Source organism: Amaranthus tricolor, chromosome 1 (assembly GCF_026212465.1).
Source record: "Amaranthus tricolor cultivar Red isolate AtriRed21 chromosome 1, ASM2621246v1, whole genome shotgun sequence".
Taxonomy (NCBI): domain Eukaryota; kingdom Viridiplantae; phylum Streptophyta; class Magnoliopsida; order Caryophyllales; family Amaranthaceae; genus Amaranthus; species Amaranthus tricolor.
The window spans coordinates 13,635,824-13,658,386 of NC_080047.1; the positions used below are offsets into that span (position 1 = coordinate 13,635,824).

Here is a 22,563-nt window from a genome sequence, read left to right on the forward strand (position 1 = left end):
GTTATTTATTTTATTAAGGTGAACTAAACAGGGCCTAAATCAGTTTATTTAGTAAATAAAATTTCAATTAGTAAAAAAATCAATTATAATCAAAAAAAATATTTATAAATAGTAAAAATCCATTTCGATTAGTGAAATAGTTATAATTATTAAAAATCATTTTTAATCAGGAAAAAATGATTTTGTTATTTATTTATAATTAAAATCTCTTTTAGAGTTAAAAAAGATGAAATGTAGTTGAATTGGAGGGTGGTTTGAAGAAGATGAAATTATGCCATGGTTGGTTGAAGATGAATGGGATAGAAGAATTAGAGGGTGGGTTAACTAAGATTAGATAGAGCAGGTTATGCAACGACTTAATTAATTCAACAGGTCAATAATTAATCGTCATCGAATTCCAATGACATGGCTACAATAAATGCAATTTTCGACTCATAATAATTATGACTCAAAAATAAATTTTACGACTATAATTAAATGAACCAAATTATATGGCTATAATTTATAAATGATTCTTATTTTAAGCCTTTGCTACTTGCTAGGACCAACTATAAACGCAAGTTTGGTTAACTTTGACATAGAATTAGTATGAAATAAACCAACATTATTATACCCCAAAGGCAAGGATGGGTACAAAATCACATGAACTAAACCAACATTATGACTATTAAGAGTATTTCCCACCATTTAGAACGAACGTGGACAATTTACAATAAATTTTCAAAATTAAATTTACATTCATCATACTACTTCAATATAGAATGTACAAAATCTGCTGCATTGTGCTGTGGGCATCCTCTAAGATGAAATTTCAAGATATAAATCTATGAGAAAGCTCCATTGCAATACCTACAAAATCCAAGTAAAGAATAGTAAGACAAAACTAGCACAAGGTACCACTTTTAATCCCATCATGTAAAATCATACGATGTCATTGAAACGTCATACTTGAAAAGGTTATTAAATAGAGTAAGCATATCCATTGGAGCACAGTTCGGTTTGAGAGGGTAGATTTTTCATGGAAGCCTTGCAGCTCCCCGATTATTAATCACCAAGGTACCAACTGCTAGGTGCCATAAAATCCAGGCCCAGGTCTATAAGGAATTAGAAATACAAAATAAGAGAGTTCTAGGTAAGCCCTCAAAAAATTGAAAACAAATCAAATCCTTAGACTTTAGGAGAGTGCGAATAATCACCGAGAAGACTACCACTGGCAGCTACACCAGTTGAATAAATCAGACATGCTACATTCACCATAATTGGTCAAAGATCACAAAATCTACTTATATTCATTAATTCTTGGTCATATAAATTCTGATAAGGAACCATGAAAGCTATTGGAGTCCTAGTTGGAAAAAGGATAAACACAATTGAAAGGAACAGATAGAGTTTAAACAGAATTGAACAGGTTCCAGCTCGTAGCATATGCATACCACTCTCTAGACGGGATGATACTCAGTTACTTGTAACTTTCCAAATATATTTTAACTCTCCAAATAAAGGCCCTAGTCAATGACTCAATGGCTGCTCAAGTGTACAATGACACTTACACTTTTTCCCTTCATAAAATCTTAAGGTTTTGTGTGTTTTGGTGTTGGGACTTGAGAGGCAGGAGGGAGGGGGTGAATTGTACATCTGACCTACTTACCATAAAATATGAAAGGTGAGCCAGTAAAAGACATTAAAGTCAAAATAAGACATTGATGCCAAAATGTGAGCCTAAAATTAAATTTTGGATCAGTTAAAAATTTGGCTGGCTAAAGCATCCTTGTGCATGCTTTATCATTCCGATGAGTTCATAAGACATCATACTTCCCCAAAAGTTTAATAATTTAAATGACCAGATACGAAGTGGATAATAAATTAAGAAACATTAACTTAAAAGATAAGATTAGAGTATCTATCTACACAGTAAGTAAGTTGACGGAGTGACTGAGATCTAGAACCTTGATGTTGAAAATATTGAGCCACAAAGCCAAAAAAACTATAAACCGTCATTACCTGTTGCTGAACTTCTCAATGGCATCTGATGCATAAAGAAGCGTCTCATTGGCTTTCTCCAATACAACATAGAGCTCTTTTCCCCTAGTAACCCGAGCAATGGCCCATGCATTATTCTTTGCCCTGATGCACACTTCTAGGTCTTTTTCAAGGTCTCCATCATCCCACTTAGCCCTACTCTTCTCAAGGTCAACTTCTTCCCTCAACTTGCACATTGCAACCATAGATTCCTGCAAACACCACATGGAAGAAACTAAACAATCCATCACAACCAAGAGCTTTCATAACACGAGAATCGGGTTTTGTCTCAATTAGAGTAAGTACCACTTTTCACTAAGCCTACTCTGTAATCCAGAAAAAAGAGCATTCAAAACATTTATCGACATATTTTATGCAGCAATTTGTCCAATCTCGATGGAGCAAAAAATTAATTGTTCTTCGCTTTTTAATTATAATGGCGTATAGAAAAATGATTTATCAAATCAAGTGCGCTTCGCATATGATATTCGCAATCAAGGGTCGATTAAAACAACCTTTTTGTTATCACAAGGGTAATGTTGCGTGCTTCCAACCCTCCCTCCCCCAAAAAAAGGCCACCCTATGCGGGAGGCACTCAATGGCATAAGGGAGACAAAATGTTGCTGTTGTACGTATTTATGCAGCAAATAATACATAGTTTCCTCAAAACTAATCAGCAGACAAGCAGCTTCCAGAATTACAACTAAGAAGCCGAGAAACTACAATCTACTACATAGTAAATACAGTAAAGCTCATATGAAAGACAGAGGCTACCTTAGCCAACGTTGAAGCTTTTGCTGCTGGAGAAGCCCTAGAAATGCTTCTATCACCATCCACCAATAGATACCGATACCCACTAACATGGTATGCATTCTCACCACCCCAACCTTTTGAAAGTTTTTCTTCAACTTTCAAAATCTTTAAAGATGCCTAGCAGATACCAAAAATCAAGAATTAAAATGAGACCTATACTTGAAAGTATAAGGTACCGGAATGTAATCAAAGTGATGCAAAAAAAAGTTGAAGCAATTCTAGAAGAAAATGACCATCACATCAAGAGTTAAGGCATAAATTAAGGTTTAGAAACATGCATTGCTAAAAAAGACATTTTCCAAAAGGCTTGTGCTGGTACCCTTGATGATTAATAAAGCACAGATAATACCTAGAATGACCAAAGGAGTTCAGAAGATATATGAATAATAGTTTTAAAATTAAAGATCTCTAACATGTAGTAAGTGTCACGGATAGTATTGTCACGTGCAAGGCTCCTTACATTTTCCAAAAACTGCTGCTTCACCAATGGAAGCTCTCTTTCAGCATTATTAATAGAGGTGACAGGAATGAGAAGAATAATGGTAATGTTCTTGTGCTGATGTGCAGAAAGATACATTCTTTCTTTTGTTTGCTGTAGCAAGATAGTGGGAAATGAAGAATGCAAAGTGTTCATGTCTGAACCCCATGCATCAGTCACAAGGAAGCCATCCTTCCCTTTAGACCATTTTCCCTGCTGCAAAGGTCTTGCTATTAGATATCTACTATCTTCACCAGGGGAGGTATCTCGTGATCCTTGGACTCGTTCAGCGGAAGTTGGAAGGACGGATCCTGCGATTTGATGAGCTCCAGTCCCTCCTTTACGCATATACGACCATGAGCTTGTACTAGTAGATAGAGCACGAGGAGACATCCTCATAACAGCATATGTGTATAAGTTGACAGTGTCGTCCTGGTCAGACAGGAAATAAAAACTCAATTCATAAAATCCGCATAACCCACAAAGTGGTCCCTTTAAATTAGTAGAAAAGTGAATTAAAAAATTAAAGAAAACTAGAGTCTGGAAATACCGGGCAGACGGAAGTTGACACCAATAGATCATTGAACAAGACAAGGGAGTGGCACCCAGCACTTCCAGTGCATGACTCAAGCACTCGTACTAGTGACTGCCATCCAAATTTAGTACGGTGAGAAAAGATACATAAAGAAATCAGAATCAAAAGCAAAAGGAAGATCTTTAAAAAGAAGTTAAAATAACAAAAACTATTAAGTATCACTGAAAGATGCATGCAAGCATGGTGGTGAAGATACAAGAAAGTTTTAGTAATTCAATAATCCAATACTATATGCAATAAGCCAACCAAATGAGAAAAGTGTACAGAACAATAAACTATATACGTGCAACAGGTAAAAACTGTATGGCATCTCAAAGCTCCTTGACAAAATCAAATGCCAGGAATAAATGTCTAAAACTACTTTTGGCTGGGGGAGGGAAGTGGGAAGGGGGGAGGAAGGAGGGGGGAGGGGTCCCATACCCCTAATTAATCAAAGCTTTTGCAGTCTAAGTCAAATGGGCCCAGCCATTTTACTTGCAGGTGAGGTAGTCAATCATTAAATTTGAACAACTCTTTAAGTATTCCATACCCTTGTATGCTATGTTACCTGAACACATCCAAATGTCATTACTGAATGTCCAACTCAGAAATGCTTAAATTATTAGACACGGAAATACTATTTGAGATTTGGACACAGACACATCAGTGAGCCCATGAAAACTTAAATTTATAGCTATAAACATTAAATTTTTAGGTTATGAATATTAGAAAAAAATATTTGATATCTAGAACTTAAAGACTTTTGAGCATTTAATGATTATTTATTTATTGGCAAGTTATTCCAATAAGTAATGAGTACTAAAACATATTTAGGCCCAAATAAACATTACAAACCTAAAAATGAAATCACTCAAGTCCTCAAAGCCATAGGAAAGCTAAAGATTTCTGTGTGATCATTCTCTCCTCACAGCCCTTTGAATACAAAATACCACCATTTAAGGTCGGTCATATATCTCATCATCCCTCAATCCATAGCAAACACAAAAACCTCACAAGATGTTTAACGCTTTCACAAAAATTTCTTGAAAAATCCTACTCGGTATAATTTCTAAATGATGGCTAGGAAAATTCCTCTCTAATCTCACCCTTCCAGAACACATCATTATGTTTCCCCCAATTCCTTTCAAGTAGCCACTGCGTAGGTGAATTGAGTGGGGGCTGTAGAAAAATTCATTAAATAAAGTAAGTGGAGAATAAAGAGACTTTGGTGGAGACCCATCAAACTTGCATTTAAAACTCAGATTGCAACATAAAAATATTATAGTATCACTTGAGACCCAAAAATACTTGATATATCCTTTGCTTAAGACATTAAAGATGGGCTTTTGGAGGGGGGAAGGGGAGAATTTTAATTATTAAAGACCGGGGTGGCAACAAGATTATCCTGTCTAAATGCTAGGCAATAGAAAGCATGTTTACTGGTCTTTATATGAGAACGCTAAGGGAAAAAAAATTACAACTTCCCCTGAATCCTAACTGAACTACTTTACATGCTTCCTGTGCTTTGAATTCACTTAAACCCTAGCAAAAACCAACTTCTCTAGAATGCAGGCAGATGGCCTTCGTTTCTAATGAAATTTGGGCTTCTATACAACAAAGAGAGGCAACTTCAAGGAAAACACTCATCGATGACTAATTGAACTTAAAATTGGGACAACATGGAAGATGGACTCAATATCTTATGAAATTTGGGCTTTTATACAAGACAACACTTCAAGGAGCCCACCAATTATCGATGATTGGTTATATCTTAGAACAAAGACAATTGGGAAGAGCTTAAATTGCTTCAACCAAAGGTAAACATGGAGGTACGGGTTAGAAAGTAGGTTGACAACCGTCACTAATCAAAAGGATATACTTTTCGTATAAAAGATCATCACACTGAAAAGTGAGCCTTCAATCACCCTTCAAATCCTCTCATTTTCCTATTTAAAGATCAACAGTTTGGGTTTGTATTATCAAATCGTGAACATTAGAAACTGCATATCTATAGCTCAAATATCTATGACTTCCAAATACCCTCAGTGTGTAAAAGACAGCCATCTACAACGTTGAAGTACTTAGCCCTTGAAAGTGGACAACCTAGTATACTCGAATCCTTCTATGGCAACTACATTGCCTAGGTATTTACAATAAAAAATGTATGCCTTGAGCTGAGCCCTTTTTTTCTTTTTTTTTTTTTGATAAAGAAAAAAATATATTAAACTAGAAAAGAGGGTACAAGAAAAGGGATGAGGCAAACGCACCAAAAATTTACAATAAAAATTTCAATCACTCCTACAAAGATGTCCCAACAAATATTCCAAAAATAAACCATTAGCCTTTGACCAAAGTAAGGCTAAAACTTTGAGTTTCTTCCAAACATCTAACGAAAAAAAATTTAACCAATGCTAAGCCCATATTACCTTCATTGATACCTCGCTCCACCCGTCATTTAAATATGCTCATCTATTGACTTCCATACTGAAAACTAACCTCTTCTTTCTTCAATGTCAACCCTCAATATTATTACCGGTAAAAAACAACGAAATTTAACTAATATAAGTCAATTACTAGACCCCAAAAAACCAGCCAATAACAAACGTTTCCTCTCTTAAACAGTTGGAAGTAGCAATGCATCAACAAGTTGGGCCATAGAAGTCACTATATCCACAGTTCTACGAATGGGAAGCTAGAGTTATGGTTCCTATTGTACTTCATTTTGTTTATAATCAAAAAAGCATTGAAAAAGACATTAGAATCAGTTTTCTCATGTTTCTATCCAAGCAAGTGGTCGATAACTGTTTCTGCCGTATGCACACGAAGTGACCAAGTCTTGACCATCATAGATTTACATTTGATCCTAGAGCTGAGAACAAACTAAACTAAGTGTAAGGAGACTATCAAATTCTTGTGCTACTAGACGAAGATTCATCAAAATCGACTGAGCAGTGAGCAATATGATGAATGTATCACCAATTGCTACAGTCAATGACATTTTATTACCACAATAAATGGCAACCACCAAGGAAGAGTTTTAAGTTAAGAGGTTCTTTGCAATCGACCAAACAACATCAACAACTTCACATAAATACGCACACATGATTTAATAAACTATTAAACTATAGTTCATTACGATTTGAAATTGTTATGCTGAGTACCAAATCACCTAGCGTAGAAGGTGATGTTGATCACATCATTGCTAACTCCATGGCTTGCACACTAGAGGAGGAGGATGGTTGGTGAAATGGGGTATAAGAGTTTGATGTTTGGTACCTTGATTGAGGGATACAAAGACACAAAGAGGAGGTTACAGCAGGCCACCTTGAACAAGGCAGCGTGCAACAACAAACCATAGCATCCACATGAGGTGCTCAACGAGCACATTGTATCAGGGCCTATTGTACACGATTGATATTTTGTTGATTCCTTGGTGGGCACGTATGGTACTATTACGAGGGTTCCCTAAATAAGATTTAAAATTGGGTAGAACCTAATACATAGGAATAAAATAAGGTTAGAGGAACCTTGTGTGTTTTCATGTATTAGTAAGAGTGTTTCCATTTAAGGTGGAAACTTTGAGCTTGAAATTGTTTGTTCAAGGCTTGTGAGTTGTGAGGGTTATTCCATTGTTGTATTGTTGAGTCATTAATGAAATGCAAGGCTATTTGAGGAGAAGGTGTCAAAGATACTATTAAATCATTGTGTTTTGGCTCGAGTGTGTGTTTGTCTTTGATTCTTTGTTGTGTCATTTTTTTCTCATTGTTCTTATTTTTCACCATTGGTGAGGTTCTTATAGGTTTCATTTCAGAACTATGAAGCTACATCTAGTATAGGCATACATATTAATCAATCTGCAATAGAGAAGGTAATAGCCAAAATAGAGTAATTACACTTTTAAAGAAAACAAGAGAAGCAAATAAATGACATGTTTATATCCTTTATACTTAGAGGCATCCTTTGACCTTTATAATAGAAGTTCATCATTTGCAATATTTACAAAGAGATCCAAATCTCATTTTTGCATACCTGAACTTCTATTGCGGCCTCACGTCCTACAGTCAGCATTTGCACGGTTCCTTTTTCTTGTAGAGAATTACGAAAAGACGGTAATTGAAGTTTCTTCCCAGAAAAGAAATCTGCCTCAAAGAGAAAAGTTTACGTGAGGCACGAAGGAAGCAACTTCAGCACTATGCCACAGAGGCAGAAATCGAATGAAGAATGACATAGGAACTTCAGCATTACCCCAGCAGCAGAAATCCAAAGGATACGGTTTTTGGCATGCTGACAATTAGTAACTTACAATGAATTTTAAAAATTTAAGGCAGTGGGAAAACATATCTTAATATCGAAGAATATAAAAACAAGCCTTACCTAACAGATAATCTGCAATAAAGGAGTATAAATGTGAACGGACGAGTGCTCCACTAGACTCGTTGTCAAGCATTGCTCTAATAGGTCCATAGAACATTACAAAAAGTGAGTGTACTTCCTTAAGCATACCCCTTAGTGCCTCAATGCGCCAAATAGCTTCCAACTCCCTATTCTTTTCTACCACCTAATACAAGCAAAAGAAAGAATTATAGTTGATTATTTAACAGGAAAATACATGCCACAGCTAAATATTTTTATGCCTTCACAATGAGTCCATAGTCCTCATCTTGTGATCGAACACAATGTGCTTCCTTCTCCTCAGGTCACTCCTCCAAACACGATTCAAGTTACGTCAAAGGATTATACGTTAAAAAGGTTAAAAATACATACCATAACCATCCAAATGTCAGGCTCTGCCTGATAGAAAACATGAGAATGTCTTTCTGCCTCAATGACTTCACAAGCAGCATCTGGGGAGAAAATTCTGCATAATGACAAATATTTTTTGAGAGGCTAATTTTTTAACAATCATACACTCAAAAAATTATTGAATCAAGTTAACAGTAACATATACGCTCAAATAGTCAAAGAAAAAACTCATAAAAGGGTATCCAAACAAAACTAAGTACCTATTGTAGGCACCAACATTCCACCACAACATTACATTGTCCCAAGTCCCGACCAAATGTCATTAAGTAGCTCATACTTACGCAAGATTAGGAGAAGATACGCATAACTTGTTAGTGTAACCAATTACAAGCACCAATTAATTCAAATTTCATTTCATTTTCACTCCTAAATAAATCATACAATTAGAATAACTAAGCTTGTGAAGGTAATTAAACCTTCACTAAACCTCAGTCAATGTATTAAGCGGCTCCCACCTCGGATCAAATGTATGATTTCTTACATTGTTAGTGATATAACTAATCAATTCAAATCGATTTCATTTCCACCACTAAAACCTAATAAAAAACAGAATACATTGGAAAATTAGGTTAAAACAATAAAATTAGGATAACTGACCTTGTGAAGGTGATTAAACCTTCACTAAGCCCAATAACAGAGAGCTGTTCAGTCAATGGAAGTTCCGAAGGATAGAAAAACAGAATCTTTTCCACTTCATGACCTTCTTGTTGGCCTCTTGTTAAGTCAAACACACATAATTTGACAGCATCAGTAGAGATCGCGGTAGAAGATGTTGTTGAATAAAGCCCCATTTATTGTATCCCACAAATTTAACAACTGAAATCATCAAATCAAGAATGATTGTCAACATTAGAGAAGTAATTATTAAAGAAAATCAATGAATTCATGGATATGATGATCGCAATTAGGATATAAAGGCGGTGATCATAGGGCTAAAATGAAAAGTGGCAGAGAAAGGGTAAATACAATGTTTGTTTGGAGGTGTCGCCGTGAGAGCCACCGGTGAGGCTGAGCAATGGACGGTGTAAATTGAAATTGGGAAGAGTGAAGTTGAATTTCTTTTATCTCTTTGTTGAGAGAAATGGGAAAGAATACCAATTTATTTCATACAGAATACTAAATTTGGATTGATCCGAATTCAAACTGAATTTACAATGTGAACATAAAATTTGATTTAAAATCAACAATCTAAAATACGTGATCGGAATAAACACCTCTAGTATCATCATTTTGGATATTAATACTTGCTTTTCCATATAAGCGGAATCTGATTCTTAAAAAATCACATGATTTTCAAAAGAGTGATTTTAAATCAATTATTTCATGAAAGTTGAACCCTAAGTCTGAATGAGATAACTCAATCTATCCAATGAGACAGGTCTTAGAGCATGTTGTTTGTTGAAGATATTATTTTGATAGATGAGACCGAAAAGAGGGTAAATAGAGTCGAAGTAAAATGAGTACATGAAGTGAAAATTTAGTACAAATAAGACATTGAAAAACACTATATAACTAAATGCAAAGAAATCATTCTAACTGAATACTTCAAACTCTTTGGGTCTATATTTTAGAGTAGTGAGGATAACTAATATGATAGAGAGATTATGCACAAATCTTGCATGAGACCGTTTCACTCGTTAGAGTGAGGCTTAGCTTATTCGAATAATTAATTAGATTTTTATTTGTACTTTTTAGTAAATTTGAATAGTAAAGGGTAACAATTAGTATATTTCTTTTCAATGGGAAGATGAATAAATATTCCAAATAGATTGCCAGAGAATTGGATCTTAAATGGTGCACGAATGAATGTGTTATGAATGGTATGTATGACTTGAGTGCACAAGTTAATGTGTGTAATCATGTGTGTGACTCTTGGTTTGAGGAATGTAAATGGATGTAATTATGTGGTGAGTATTCATGATGAATTATGTGTGTTAATGAAGATTAATGAAGAAGAAGAAGGGACTTGATTTATGGTAGCTCAATCGAATTCTGACAGAGAGATCAGAAAGCTCGCTCGACCTATCCGCTCGACCGAGCGAGACATTTTGGTAGGTCGAGCGGGCAGACAGAATGCTCCAGAATGCTGCTGATCCTCGCTCGACCGAGCGAGCTCCCTGTTTCGGTCGAGCGGATCTTCTGATATGCATGGGATGCTAGTTTTCGACCTTTCAAGTTCTTGGAGTTATTTCATATTATTCATTACTCAATATTAACTATGTATTCAAGTGAGCTATTGATATTCTAGTATCTAGTACTATATATAGGGCTCTCATACTCACACATCAAACACATCAAACACAACCCCTAAGCCAAACACATAGCCTTTTGTTTGTTATCTCTTTCTCAATTGTAATTCTTCATTAAGAAGTGTTGTTTGTATTCTTTTGATATAATATAAACAGAAACTACATACCACGGAGGACGTAGCCATCATTGGGTGAACCTCTCTTTGTGTCCTTTTTTAGTTACATTGTCAAACTTTGTTTTGTTCGTTGTTGTTTGTTCTTAGCATCGTAACGGTTTTGGCAAAAGTTTTGGAATGTATAGTAAAACTTAGTCTTGGGGTAATATCCTTGTATGAACAAAAGGATATGTGTAGAAGGCAGATCATAGAAAGAGGTCAGTATCTTTTCGGGTATTTAGAGGAGTGAGAAGGTCTTCCTTGTGAGACTATTTAATTGGTCCAATCTAATTATTTCTTTATCAATTTTAAGACTTAAAAAATCAATTTTAAAGCTTTAATTGACTATTTAACTTGTAGAATTTGTCCAATTACAAAATTTAAAAGACCAATTCAATTTTTATTCCAATGAAATATTGAAATTAGTCTTTTAAGCAATGAAATTTGGCTTTTTAAGTCTTTGTATTGATCTTTTAACTCTTGAAATTAGTATATTTAAAATTTTTTTAAAAAATATTACGCCTGATTCAATCGCACGACTTAAATCGTCTCACACACGAGACTTTTTGAAGCATAATTTGATGGTTGATTTCCCAAAATGTGTGCCATATCTATTTCATGGGCCTCTCCATATTTGGGGAAGCTAACCCATGTGTTACCATTTTTTGTTGCACATCCAATTTGGGCAACTAAATGGGTGCTTTTAGGCCATTGCACTATTCCTTGCTGCTCTGTGCTCCACTTTTTCACTTGTTCCTCGCAGCCTTTCAAGTCTGCAGTGTTCCGAGGATGGCTTTGCCGCCTCGTATTGGCAAGCCCCCTCCTGTTAAGCGAAACAAAATTCGTCAATGCCAGACTCAAATCATAAACAGAAGACCTTTTCACGCCAACCATGCCAAAATTCCTGCAAAAACTTATTCATCTAATCTCTTAATATAATGTTACTGACAATCAAGCCATAGTTTTTCCAAACAATAGTTTCTTTTCATACTTCTATCTAGATAGTAGAGGATACCAGAAGGATGACACAAAAAAATCAATGTGCCGGATACGGGCTGGGCCGGGCCTTGCAAAATAAAAATGGGTTGAAAATGGGTCGAGCTTTAAATCCGGCCCAACCCATTTTAATTTACTTTGATAATGACAATACAATTTTTTATATTTTTATTTATTTTTCAATTTTTTTAAATAACTTTTTTGCTTATGATGAATATAACCCAGAATGGCTTATACCTTTTTCAGTATGTTGCATCACTAAGTACCTGCAGAAGCATTAGCATCCCTTCAAATCCACCATTATTGATCAAATTACCAAGCTTTTATTCAAGAACTAAATTATGATTATACATACTAAGTTTTTGCATCCAGTACTTAAAATTACTTACGTACCTAGTCAAATACGCAAGTATTATTATCCAAGTCGAACTCTTCCTCGTCACTGGTCTCATTACATAATTTGGCATCACACTCCAAATCAAAAGGATTATCAAACTCATCACGACGCCAATCTTGCACACATACCAAAGCTTGCACTGTTTTGGGTTTTAGAGAGCTACGAATAGGCGAGATGATCTTTCCACCAATACTAAAAGCCGATTCCAAAGCTACAGTACTAACTGGAATTGTAAGCAAATCTCTAGTTAATAATGCAAGGTCCGAATACTTTGTAATACTTTGTTGCCAATACCCCAAAACATCCAACTCAATGTTATGTCCCAGTGGGGCCTCGGCCAAATACGATTCAAGTTGTGACAGTTTCGATTGTGTGCTTGAAATTCTAGGAGTATAGCTATCAAAATCACCAAGTAATTCATCATGAGATAATCTAGAACTTGGAAGGGGAGAAGCAACAACAATCGGGGATGTTGAAAATTAAAGCTTGTATTCATCAAACAAAGGCTTCAAAGTAGCCAAACATTAGCAACAAGTTCCAACCCTTATTCTCTCCAAAATGATTCACTAAACAATACTTCACAAATTTGACTTTGAATCTAGGATCTAATATAGTCGCACAAGATAGGTAAATATTATACTCTGACTAATATTTATCAAACACCCCAGACATATTCACCGCCATAGTCCTCAAAGCTACATGTTATCCCTCACGTGCTATTGATATGTGACGATGAATTAACAAAGCACCTTTAAAATACAAATTTGCAGTTGGAGCTTTAACAGCTGAAAACATGCACGTCACATCATAAAAAAGCCTCAAAAATTTATGAATCACAAACAAATCTTCCCACTCATTATCTGAAGGTACAAAAGAGGAGTATGCACTCCTTGATCCCAATGTTACAAAAACTTCTATGAAGTACAACACATCATCAGTCATCTTATAAGTCGAATTCTCAACGAATTTACATGTCTAGATTAATTTTTCTTTTATCATCTAAGTGAAAATTTCTTTGTACTAGCTCATAGAACTCCTTACTCTTGCTAGTAGATTTCAAAATCATTTGCAGCAAACTCCTAATTTTCTCCATGATGTTCTAAATTGATTTTAAACCAGTCTAAACAATCAAATTAACAATGTGGGCTCAACATCTGATATGCAAGAATTCACCACTACTTACCAACATCCCTCTTGAATTAAGGCGAATTTTAAGACGATTCATCATTGAATCGTTATATATGGCATTATCAACACTCACACCCATATTCCATTGACATAAAAAGATCAAAATCTCCTCGAAAATGCTTTCTCCTGTGTATGGAGGAGATAATGATCTAAACCTCAGAATTTTCTTATGCAACTTCCAATTATGGTCAACAAAATGCGCCATAATACAAATATAATTTTGCCAAGAATGCTTTGACTTCCAATTATCAGTTGTCAAATATATACGACCAGCCAGACTTTTCAAAAGGGCTTTAAGTCTTTCCCTCTCCTCAAAATACATCGAAAAAAGATCTCTGGTAAGAGTGGTTATGCTAAAAGGCTGAAACAGAGGGTTAGCCTTGCGCATCATTCTCCTAAATCCATTTTCTTTCACCTTGGCAAATGGATGATCTCCATCAACAACAAACAACAAAATTTCTTTCTTCAAATCATTCATATCAAAAACAAATTCATCAGCAACCTTATTATTAAAACCCATCCACCAAGTGGCCCATGAGGTCTTTTAGGACAAGAATCCAAAAGATGACGTTTGAGGTGAGATGTCCCCTGTTTAATACAAGCCACTAACAACAATTTACAACGATAACAACGAGCTTTTACCTCACCATGTTCATTTCTGATTTGTTTAAACTCACTCCAAACTTTAGAAGTCTTTTTCTTTTTGCAAAGTGAACGAGTGTATTCAGTATATCTATCCTCTCGAGCTACCTCTATAGGTTCCTCCTCAAACTCAGACCTAGACTCATGCCTAGACGACTCAGGCCTAGACAACTCGGGTCTAGATGAATAGGTGTCTTTCACTTTCCATATTATGCTCTGTATACATATTGAAAAGGGATAATTAAAAATTTCTAATTACCACATAAAATTTTCCAAAATTATTCATTAAACGATTTTAGGGCATAATCACCGAACAAGCCAGCAAATCTTATAGTAAAAATATTCGAGAAGTATTTGGTTCAGGGAAAGAATCTGTATTAAATTATAAAATTACTTAATTAAATTATTACCTAAAGCATTTTACACAATTTTAATGGTTGTGGAGTGAGACAAATGCTTTACACAATTTCTAATTACCACATAAAATTTTCCAATATTATAGTAATATTAGTATAATTTAGGTTACTATATATGGAAATTATAAAATTTAGCAATAATTTAGCAATGAATTTCAACAAATAACAAAAACAAAACCTGAGAATTAAAGACAAAATGTAATCGAATGAGATCACCTCCTGTGACTGTCTGATCATCAATTTTGGACTTCCGAGACAAAGAGAGATGATGAGAAATTACCGAACTTATGTAGGGATTATCACAAATTGAATCTTAAATCGCAAATGTGTGAAGAATTATTGTTCAATTTGTAGGGATTTAGATTAAGGTTTTAATTTGGAGAGATTTTAGGGTTTTAATCACAAATGTTGATGCAAAGGAAAAAAAAGGGAGATTTTCAAAGCCCATTTTAAATTTACAAAGGTCCGTTTTCAATCCATTTTAAGCCCTCTTATAATCCGCTCCATTTTTAATAATAATGGAGCCCGTTTTCGGCCCGGCCCTTATAAAACCCTTCTAAATCGAGCTGGATAAGGGCTCAAAAAAGGGGCCTGGCCCATTGAACACCTTTAGTCCCAACTAAAAAGGCTTCATGTAATAACATCATTAAACTTAAAGTAGCCTTCTCAAACAATTTAATAGTCGAGATCTTCCATATTAAATCAAATCAACATATGGAAGATAAAGATACAGGTTTACTATGATAAAGATCTTGTCATGGTGTAAGGGAAGCCTGTATCAAGAAATAGACTAAATCGATTGAGTGATCGACGCTTCCACCACAACCACAAGTTGGACTTACTTTATCCTATTAAACGAAGCTTTAGCACCCTTAACTTGAATGACTCTTCGGGTTATTATGTTGAGCAGCATCCAACCTTCTTCACTGCAGATACATCATCCTTGACATTGATGGTTTGTCCCTTGGGCACAGCAGCAGGGTCATCCCCGGCCTCCAGAGCCTTTTTGCTGACAAATCGATATATTTGAGTAAGCACCTCGGTAAATGCATCCTCAACGTTCAATGATTCTAGGGCAGAGGTCTCCATAAAGTATGTTTTCTCTTTCTCAGCAAATGTCTGTGCATCTTCGGAGGAAACAGCACGCAAATGCCGTAAATCTGCCTTGTTCCCCACAAGCATGATCACAATGTTGGAATCTGTATGGTCTCGGAGCTCTTTCAACCATCTCTCAACATTCTCAAATGTAACATGGCGAGTGACATCGTAAACGAGTAATGCACCAACAGCACCTCGATAATAAGCACTAGTGATTGCACGATACCTAACGAAGCATCACATACAAACAAGATTGGTATTTAACCTGTGAGTCTAGTAGAGAAAAGATTTAAAACATCTACGGTCCGTTTGGTAATCGGTACTAAATGGTGGGAATGAAAATGATTTGTTGTGTAATTTTCATGATATGTATCATGTATTCCTATGATAATGAAAATTTGGTCATAAGAATATTTTTTTTCTTCACAATTTTCCATTACCACCTAATACTACGTGTACAAATGATAATGCATTGGAATGAATTTTATGAAGAAAATGAGATCGTTGAAGGAGTATAACCATGACCATTAAACTTGTCAAGAGAAATTACTACCAAAATTTCGCTAACTTTCTATTACCTTTACCACCATTTTATACCGATTACCAAACGGGCTGCTAGAAATAAGTATCTATGTGATCAGATGACCAAAGAAAAAACAACAGTTGAATGCAAATCACAAGTAATTGTCCTATTGCTTTGATCAAAATGTTTAAATTATTACTCTCTCATCCGACTCATTTTGCCATATTTCGACTTAAGCGATCAAGCCTAGACATTTAAAATAATATAGTAAAATGAGTGAAAAATATGACAAAACGAGTAGTATATAGAACTTGTAAACAACATTTGAAATCTGATTTAAAATTCAGGAAAGGAATCCTATTGTTATAATTCAGTAGACAGCGTATGAGAAATTCAGATGAGCAAAATTTTCAACTGAAGAATTTCCCTGCATCATTAAGTGTATATTTCCACCTCAATTTACCAAGTTCAAACCAACCGACAGAATTCATCCTTTACGATCTAAAATAAAGGTATGTAATCAGCTATTCAGACCACAGCTTAAAAATTCTGCTGCTGCTAGTACCACCAATCTATTGAGTCCTTAGGTCAACAAATTTTGATCATCAGGACGACATTTTAGAACCAAGGGAAAAAATAATCACAGATTGCCAATATTTTAAACTTTATTAGATGATAGAGTAAATAAGGTATCTGAGACTACAACCATCCGCTCAAACTTTTGGTTGAGTGGCGGTATCAAAGCCAACAAGAAGAAAATTCACAAATTCTAATCTCATATACATGTCATTCCAAATGGAATATTCAATATCGAAGAGGATTTGTGTTGCATTATACTTCTGACCCAAAGGATCTCGTGTGAGGAAGAATGATATAGTATGTCCACCACCCCAATTTTAAGTTGATAAAAGCACAATGTGCTAAATTTGGGTCTGCTTCAGATTTTGTATTATAATGTGGATATAAATCAAATCAGCAGATAATTTTGAGGCAATCAATCACTGTGCTATTATATTGAGGGTTCATATTCAATCAACACACAAATTCAAATTAAAAACTACTTCGCTTTCGCAACGGTCACCTAAACAATGACTACTGAGGTCACATGCTTTCACCCATACTTCACTACTCATTTTCTTCACATCACATTCGAAAAATCCTTTTACAAATTCTAACAGAAACTGAAAACATTGACATTACTTAGTAAGATCAAACAGCAATCAGATCAAATTCAGAACAACAACAGATCTAGGAGAAAAGGATGCAGTAACAAACAGAAATGCATCGGATCCAATAAAAAATAGTAGAAATATAAGGAAAAATAATCGATCTACATGAAATAAACCAAAGATGCAGGTATAAATAGGTACCTTTCTTGGCCAGCAGTATCCCAAATTTGAGCTTTGACGACTTTATCATCAACACGAATACTTCGAGTAGCGAACTCAACACCAATGGTGGATTTAGATTCAAGACTAAACTCATTACGAGTGAATCTCGAAAGCAGATTAGATTTACCAACCCCAGAATCTCCAATCAGAACAAGTTTGAATAGATAATCATAATCGTCATCTGCTCTATACCCCATTCAAATTTACGGCAGTAATCTATTTGAGAATTTGAAGAAAAGAATGTGGATTAGAAAAAGAAGTTATTTAGCAGAGGATCTGGAGAAATTTGAAGGTCGATTGGAGGAGAAGAATGCACTATGCAGAGAAGATTGAGAAGAGTGAAGTGAGAAAAGCGTTTGACTGTTAGTGGTAGGTTGGATCCAGAAAAAAATGCAAATCTCGATAAACCAGGGAGAGAAATAAGAGTGGGTGGTGGACATAGGAGTACAAAAATGGCAGAGATTATTATTGTTTGAACTTCCTCCCTCTATATCCGATGTTGTATTTTTCATTGCAAAAATTGCACAATGCAAATTTTAAATACGAAAAATTAGAATAATTTAATTTTTTCATAATTTTTCAACAATAATCACATTCGTAGATTAACCACGAATAATTTATCACTTTATGATTATTTGCCCAGAGTAAATTTAGGTAATTCGATGAGAAACTATAGTTAGTAATTTATCAAAAAAGTAAACTGAAAATTAATGTAAAATTATTGAAAAATTCTGAAAATTGACATTAAAAATTTTGAATAATAAAAAAATCAGATTTTTTTTCAACATTTTAAAATAATTTTTCAATATTTTATTTTAATTTATCTTTTTAAAAAAAAATTAAAATTGCGATTATTCATGATTAATTAATAGGTAGGATTATTGTAGAAAAATTATGAGAAGGATGGATTATTGTAAATAATTTTTCCTTTCAGCCCATGTGTTGTGAATAATTCTTATTATTGATATTTTCTAAATAATACAATATTTATATGTTTTTTGCTGACAACATCCATTTTCATACTTAAACCGATTATTATAGGTACCTATTAACGGTTACACTATCTTCTTTTTCTCCCTTATGCTTTTTCGTTGGTCCAACCTTACTTCTCTTTGGTGGTAGGTACCTACAATAGTTGGTTAAAATGTGAAAAACGGTGTCGTCAACAAAAAAATTACAAAGATTGGATTATTTAAAAATAATTAATAGTTAGAATTATTCACAATAAATGGACAAAGGTGGAATTATTCTGAATAATTTTCCTTTTCCATTTTACATATATTTATTTGTTGTTCTTTCAAAAATATATTTTTATTCAAATTTTTTACAATTTAGAGTAAATGTTTTATTTGGTATTTATACAAATACTAAGACAAAATTGAGACTACAATACAAATGTGTTTACATCTAAAATTTAGGAGGAGACCACTATCATATATTGAAAAAATCATTAATTAAAATAGAAATAGAACAATTAGGAAAACTACCAAATATGAAAATAAGACATTTGCGCTGAATTAAAGGAAATATAAAGTATAATTTTTTAATGTAATTAATCTTAGTAACTCTAATTTGAATTTATAATACTTAATAGTAATAGTATATAGTTTTTACTAACTTTATTTTGATATTTATATAGTACTACGAATCTACGATCCTCACATATTTCTCACTAATTTTATTTTAACAATTTTTAATGTTTGTGATCCCTATATTTTTTTCACTACTTTAGTTTATCAATTATGTTATTTAATGCTTATTACCTCCACTTTTTCCCTATTAAATTTACTATTCTATAAAATAAAATCTGAACTATTTAAAGAATTTAATTTTTTAAATCTTCGTAAATATTTCTTATATGTAGATAACTAGTGATAGCCACGGTCCGGGTTGGGCCAATTTCGTTCCGGTTCTAGTTCCATTTGGAACCTGATTCGAATGTTCCGATTCCGGGCGGTTCCAAACGGTTCCTTGGTGGTTCATGAGGCGGTTCCAACTCGCGGGACGGGTGGGTCGGACCATCGGTTCCATTTTTATTTTTCCTTTAAATAAAATATAAAAATACTATAATATCGCGGACGTACCTTTGATGATTACTTGATTATTAGCGAAATTCATTGCTTGTCATCGTTAGAGCTGTTCAAAACAAACCCGACCCGAAACCGAAAATTATACGACCCGAAAAAATGTAAGTTTTTTAGGTTTACTGAACCGCAATTACCCGAACCGATACTTCACTCGAACCGTTTAATAACCGAAAAGGGCAAAATCGAACTCGAACTGCAACCGAATTTTATAACCGACATATAAACCTTAACCGATGTTACCCGAACTGAACAGTGATCGATCCGAGTCAAATCTGACCCGAATTATGCACGTAACCGAATGCAACCTGACTAAAACCGATTAAGATCGAATTGTTTTTAACCCGAACTGATACAAACCCGAATCGATTATTAATCGAACTGTTATTAACCCGAACTGATACCAACCCGAATCGATTGTTAATCGAACTGTTATAAATCCGAATCACAGCTCTCCTTGATCCATCATCAACAAATTTGTTTCTTCGTGATACTGTGAAAATTGTGTCCGATAGAAGCAAAAACATTTACGGTAGAATATTCAGATCCAATATATGATTGTGAATTGTGAAGCAAAAACCATAGTGGTATGACCAATAACAAAGAAAATTATGCTAATGAAAAAAGATTTTGGTCCATTTGATAAAGCTAACTAAAAACACCAGAACAGGGGTTCAATAGATGAACAACTTACAAAAACTTGACAGTTGCAACCATTTCAACATAGGAACAACATATAAACAACATATGAACAACTTACAAGGGGCCATTTGATAAAGCTAACCATGAATATCAGCCTTTTTCTATACAAAAACTTACAATTTCAACCCAAACAAGAAAACAGATGCAAAAGTACAGCGACATTTGGAGATTTATAGTTGAAGTTTTGACAATGAGAACCATGAAGACAAACTATATTAAAGATTACTAATACAATGAAAAAATTTAGTCAAAATATTCAAAATCAATTTACACAAAGAACGAACAAAAAATTCCATGACAAAATTACATGAACAAAAATTACAAAAAATCAATTTCCAACATAACCAAATATGCTTAGTTCAGATTTGAATGAATATGCTTGAGATCAATCCTGTGTTGAGCAACCAAATATGAACACAAACAGTGCATTGGTGCATTCTGAAGTCAAACAGCATGTAATCCAGATTGGTTATTCAATTTGATTGTTCAATTCATCAGCATATGAAGAATCGAATTGACAGTTGAACAGTTCAACCCAAACTTACAATTTCATGTAGTCTATGATAAACACTGATGATAAAATTGAAGTTATGAACAATGAGAACCATGAAGACAAACTATATTAAAGATTACTAATACAATGAAAAAATTTAGTCAAAATATTCAAAATCAATTTACACAAAGAACGAACAAAAAATTCCATGACAAAATTACATGAACAAAAATTACAAAAAATCAATTTCCAACATAACCAAATATGCTTAGTTCAGATTTGAATGAATATGCTTGAGATCAATCCTATGTTGAGCAACCAAATATGAACACAAACTGTGCATTGGTGCATTCTGATGTTAAACAGCATGTAATCCAGATTGGTTATTCAATTTGATTGTTCAATTCATCAGCATAGCAAGTACATACAGATTATAAGTTGCAGTCATTAACTAGTATCAATACATACAGATTATAAGAGCAAGAGTCAGCAGTAGCTCAGCAGGTCTATGCAGCAACAACAATGTTTGTTCATTACAGTTCATACAGAAATTGAACTAAACCTTCATACAGAAGAGAATTGAACTAGCAACACAATGAATATAACTAGCAACACAATGAATATAACTGGCAAAACAATTCATACAGAAGAGAATTGAACTAAATATAACTTTCAAAGACAATAGCATCAGCCCTTACCTTCCTTCACCAAATTTAATCAAGTTCACAGCCCCCTCATCAATGCCTATGTATACACTCCCTTTCACAAGCATACATGGAAGATCAATCCTATCCGAAAGTACCTGGTACAAATTTTATGAAAAGGCTATCGTCAAAACTCAGAGCAATTTACTCAAAGCAAAAATCAAAATTCAAAGCAATTTACTCAAAGCAAAACTCATCATTCCTCTCAATCACATCCCTAAAAAATCTATGATAAAATAAAATTCAGCCCATTACAAAATTAGAACTCAAATGCAAATCAAAATTAGATCAAAAGGAAGAAGGAGATTTACAGTAGAACTTGGTGCCTAATTCCAATTACCAGCTCATTTTGAAAGATAAAGAATGCCAAATTGCTACTAACAGATACAATTGCTACGGTACAGAGAAAAAGAAAAAAAACAAGAACTTCATACCTACGGTATTACAGGCTGCCGGAGATGAACGTGTTCTACCCGCCGGATTGGAGGAGAACAGATGGTATTGTAAGAGGGCCGCCGGTTTCAGTGAGAGGATGAAGAAGAGAGAGTTGAGTTAGGGTTTATTTGGGCGGGATTTGGGAATGTGATGAAGAAAGGAACTTTAAGCCATGTTTTATCAAATGACGATGACAGTGGCACGTTCTTGACCGCTGATCTGTTATTAGCATTATAATCCAACGGCTAAAACACCTTATTCGTGTGCTATCCAAATAACCAATAACATTATCAATTGAGTAATATATTCATCAAATTGGACAATTAGTTATCTTAATCTAAAATAATTTATTTGAGTAATATAAATATTTTATATCAAATATTAAATATTTTTATTATTGAAT

The 22,563-nt window shown here is 34.2% G+C and overlaps 3 protein-coding genes and 1 long non-coding RNA gene across 6 annotated transcripts; all 4 read right to left on the bottom strand.

The window, feature by feature from the left end:
* Positions 1 to 643: 643 nt before the first annotated feature.
* LOC130815189 (vacuolar fusion protein CCZ1 homolog B-like) lies at positions 644 to 9,808 on the bottom strand. Of its 3 annotated transcripts, XM_057681575.1 has the most exons (11): positions 9,654 to 9,808; positions 9,285 to 9,503; positions 8,649 to 8,742; positions 8,259 to 8,442; positions 8,130 to 8,168; positions 7,914 to 8,023; positions 3,861 to 3,956; positions 3,293 to 3,742; positions 2,794 to 2,949; positions 2,002 to 2,231; positions 644 to 849 (listed from the first exon to the last, which is right to left on the bottom strand). In XM_057681575.1, exons 2-11 carry the CDS (start codon positions 9,476 to 9,478, stop codon positions 825 to 827), a joined length of 1,578 nt encoding a protein of 525 aa, XP_057537558.1. In that variant the 5' UTR covers positions 9,479 to 9,503; positions 9,654 to 9,808; the 3' UTR covers positions 644 to 824. The 3 variants fall into 3 exon arrangements, with proteins under 3 accessions (XP_057537558.1, XP_057537572.1, XP_057537565.1); XM_057681589.1 differs by lacking the exon at positions 8,130 to 8,168 and having other exon boundaries at positions 9,654 to 9,802; XM_057681582.1 differs by having other exon boundaries at positions 9,285 to 9,770.
* A 3,643-nt stretch (positions 9,809 to 13,451) lies between these two features.
* On the bottom strand, positions 13,452 to 15,374 carry LOC130798889 (zinc finger BED domain-containing protein RICESLEEPER 3-like). Its single transcript, XM_057662003.1, has 6 exons — positions 15,338 to 15,374; positions 14,909 to 15,042; positions 14,315 to 14,530; positions 14,189 to 14,260; positions 13,668 to 14,135; positions 13,452 to 13,583 (listed from the first exon to the last, which is right to left on the bottom strand). The coding sequence occupies exons 1-6, from the start codon at positions 15,372 to 15,374 to the stop codon at positions 13,452 to 13,454; spliced, it is 1,059 nt and encodes a 352-aa protein (XP_057517986.1).
* On the bottom strand, positions 15,360 to 18,239 carry LOC130815210 (ras-related protein Rab11B-like). The gene is made up of 2 exons (XM_057681598.1): positions 17,722 to 18,239; positions 15,360 to 16,054 (listed from the first exon to the last, which is right to left on the bottom strand). Exons 1-2 carry the CDS (start codon positions 17,937 to 17,939, stop codon positions 15,628 to 15,630), a joined length of 645 nt encoding a protein of 214 aa, XP_057537581.1. The 5' UTR covers positions 17,940 to 18,239; the 3' UTR covers positions 15,360 to 15,627.
* Positions 18,240 to 20,240: 2,001 nt separating this feature from the next.
* LOC130815218 (uncharacterized) lies at positions 20,241 to 22,276 on the bottom strand. Its single transcript, XR_009042549.1, has 3 exons — positions 22,160 to 22,276; positions 21,720 to 21,823; positions 20,241 to 20,319 (listed from the first exon to the last, which is right to left on the bottom strand). It is a non-coding gene; the product is annotated as an uncharacterized LOC130815218 (long non-coding RNA).
* Positions 22,277 to 22,563: the final 287 nt, after the last annotated feature.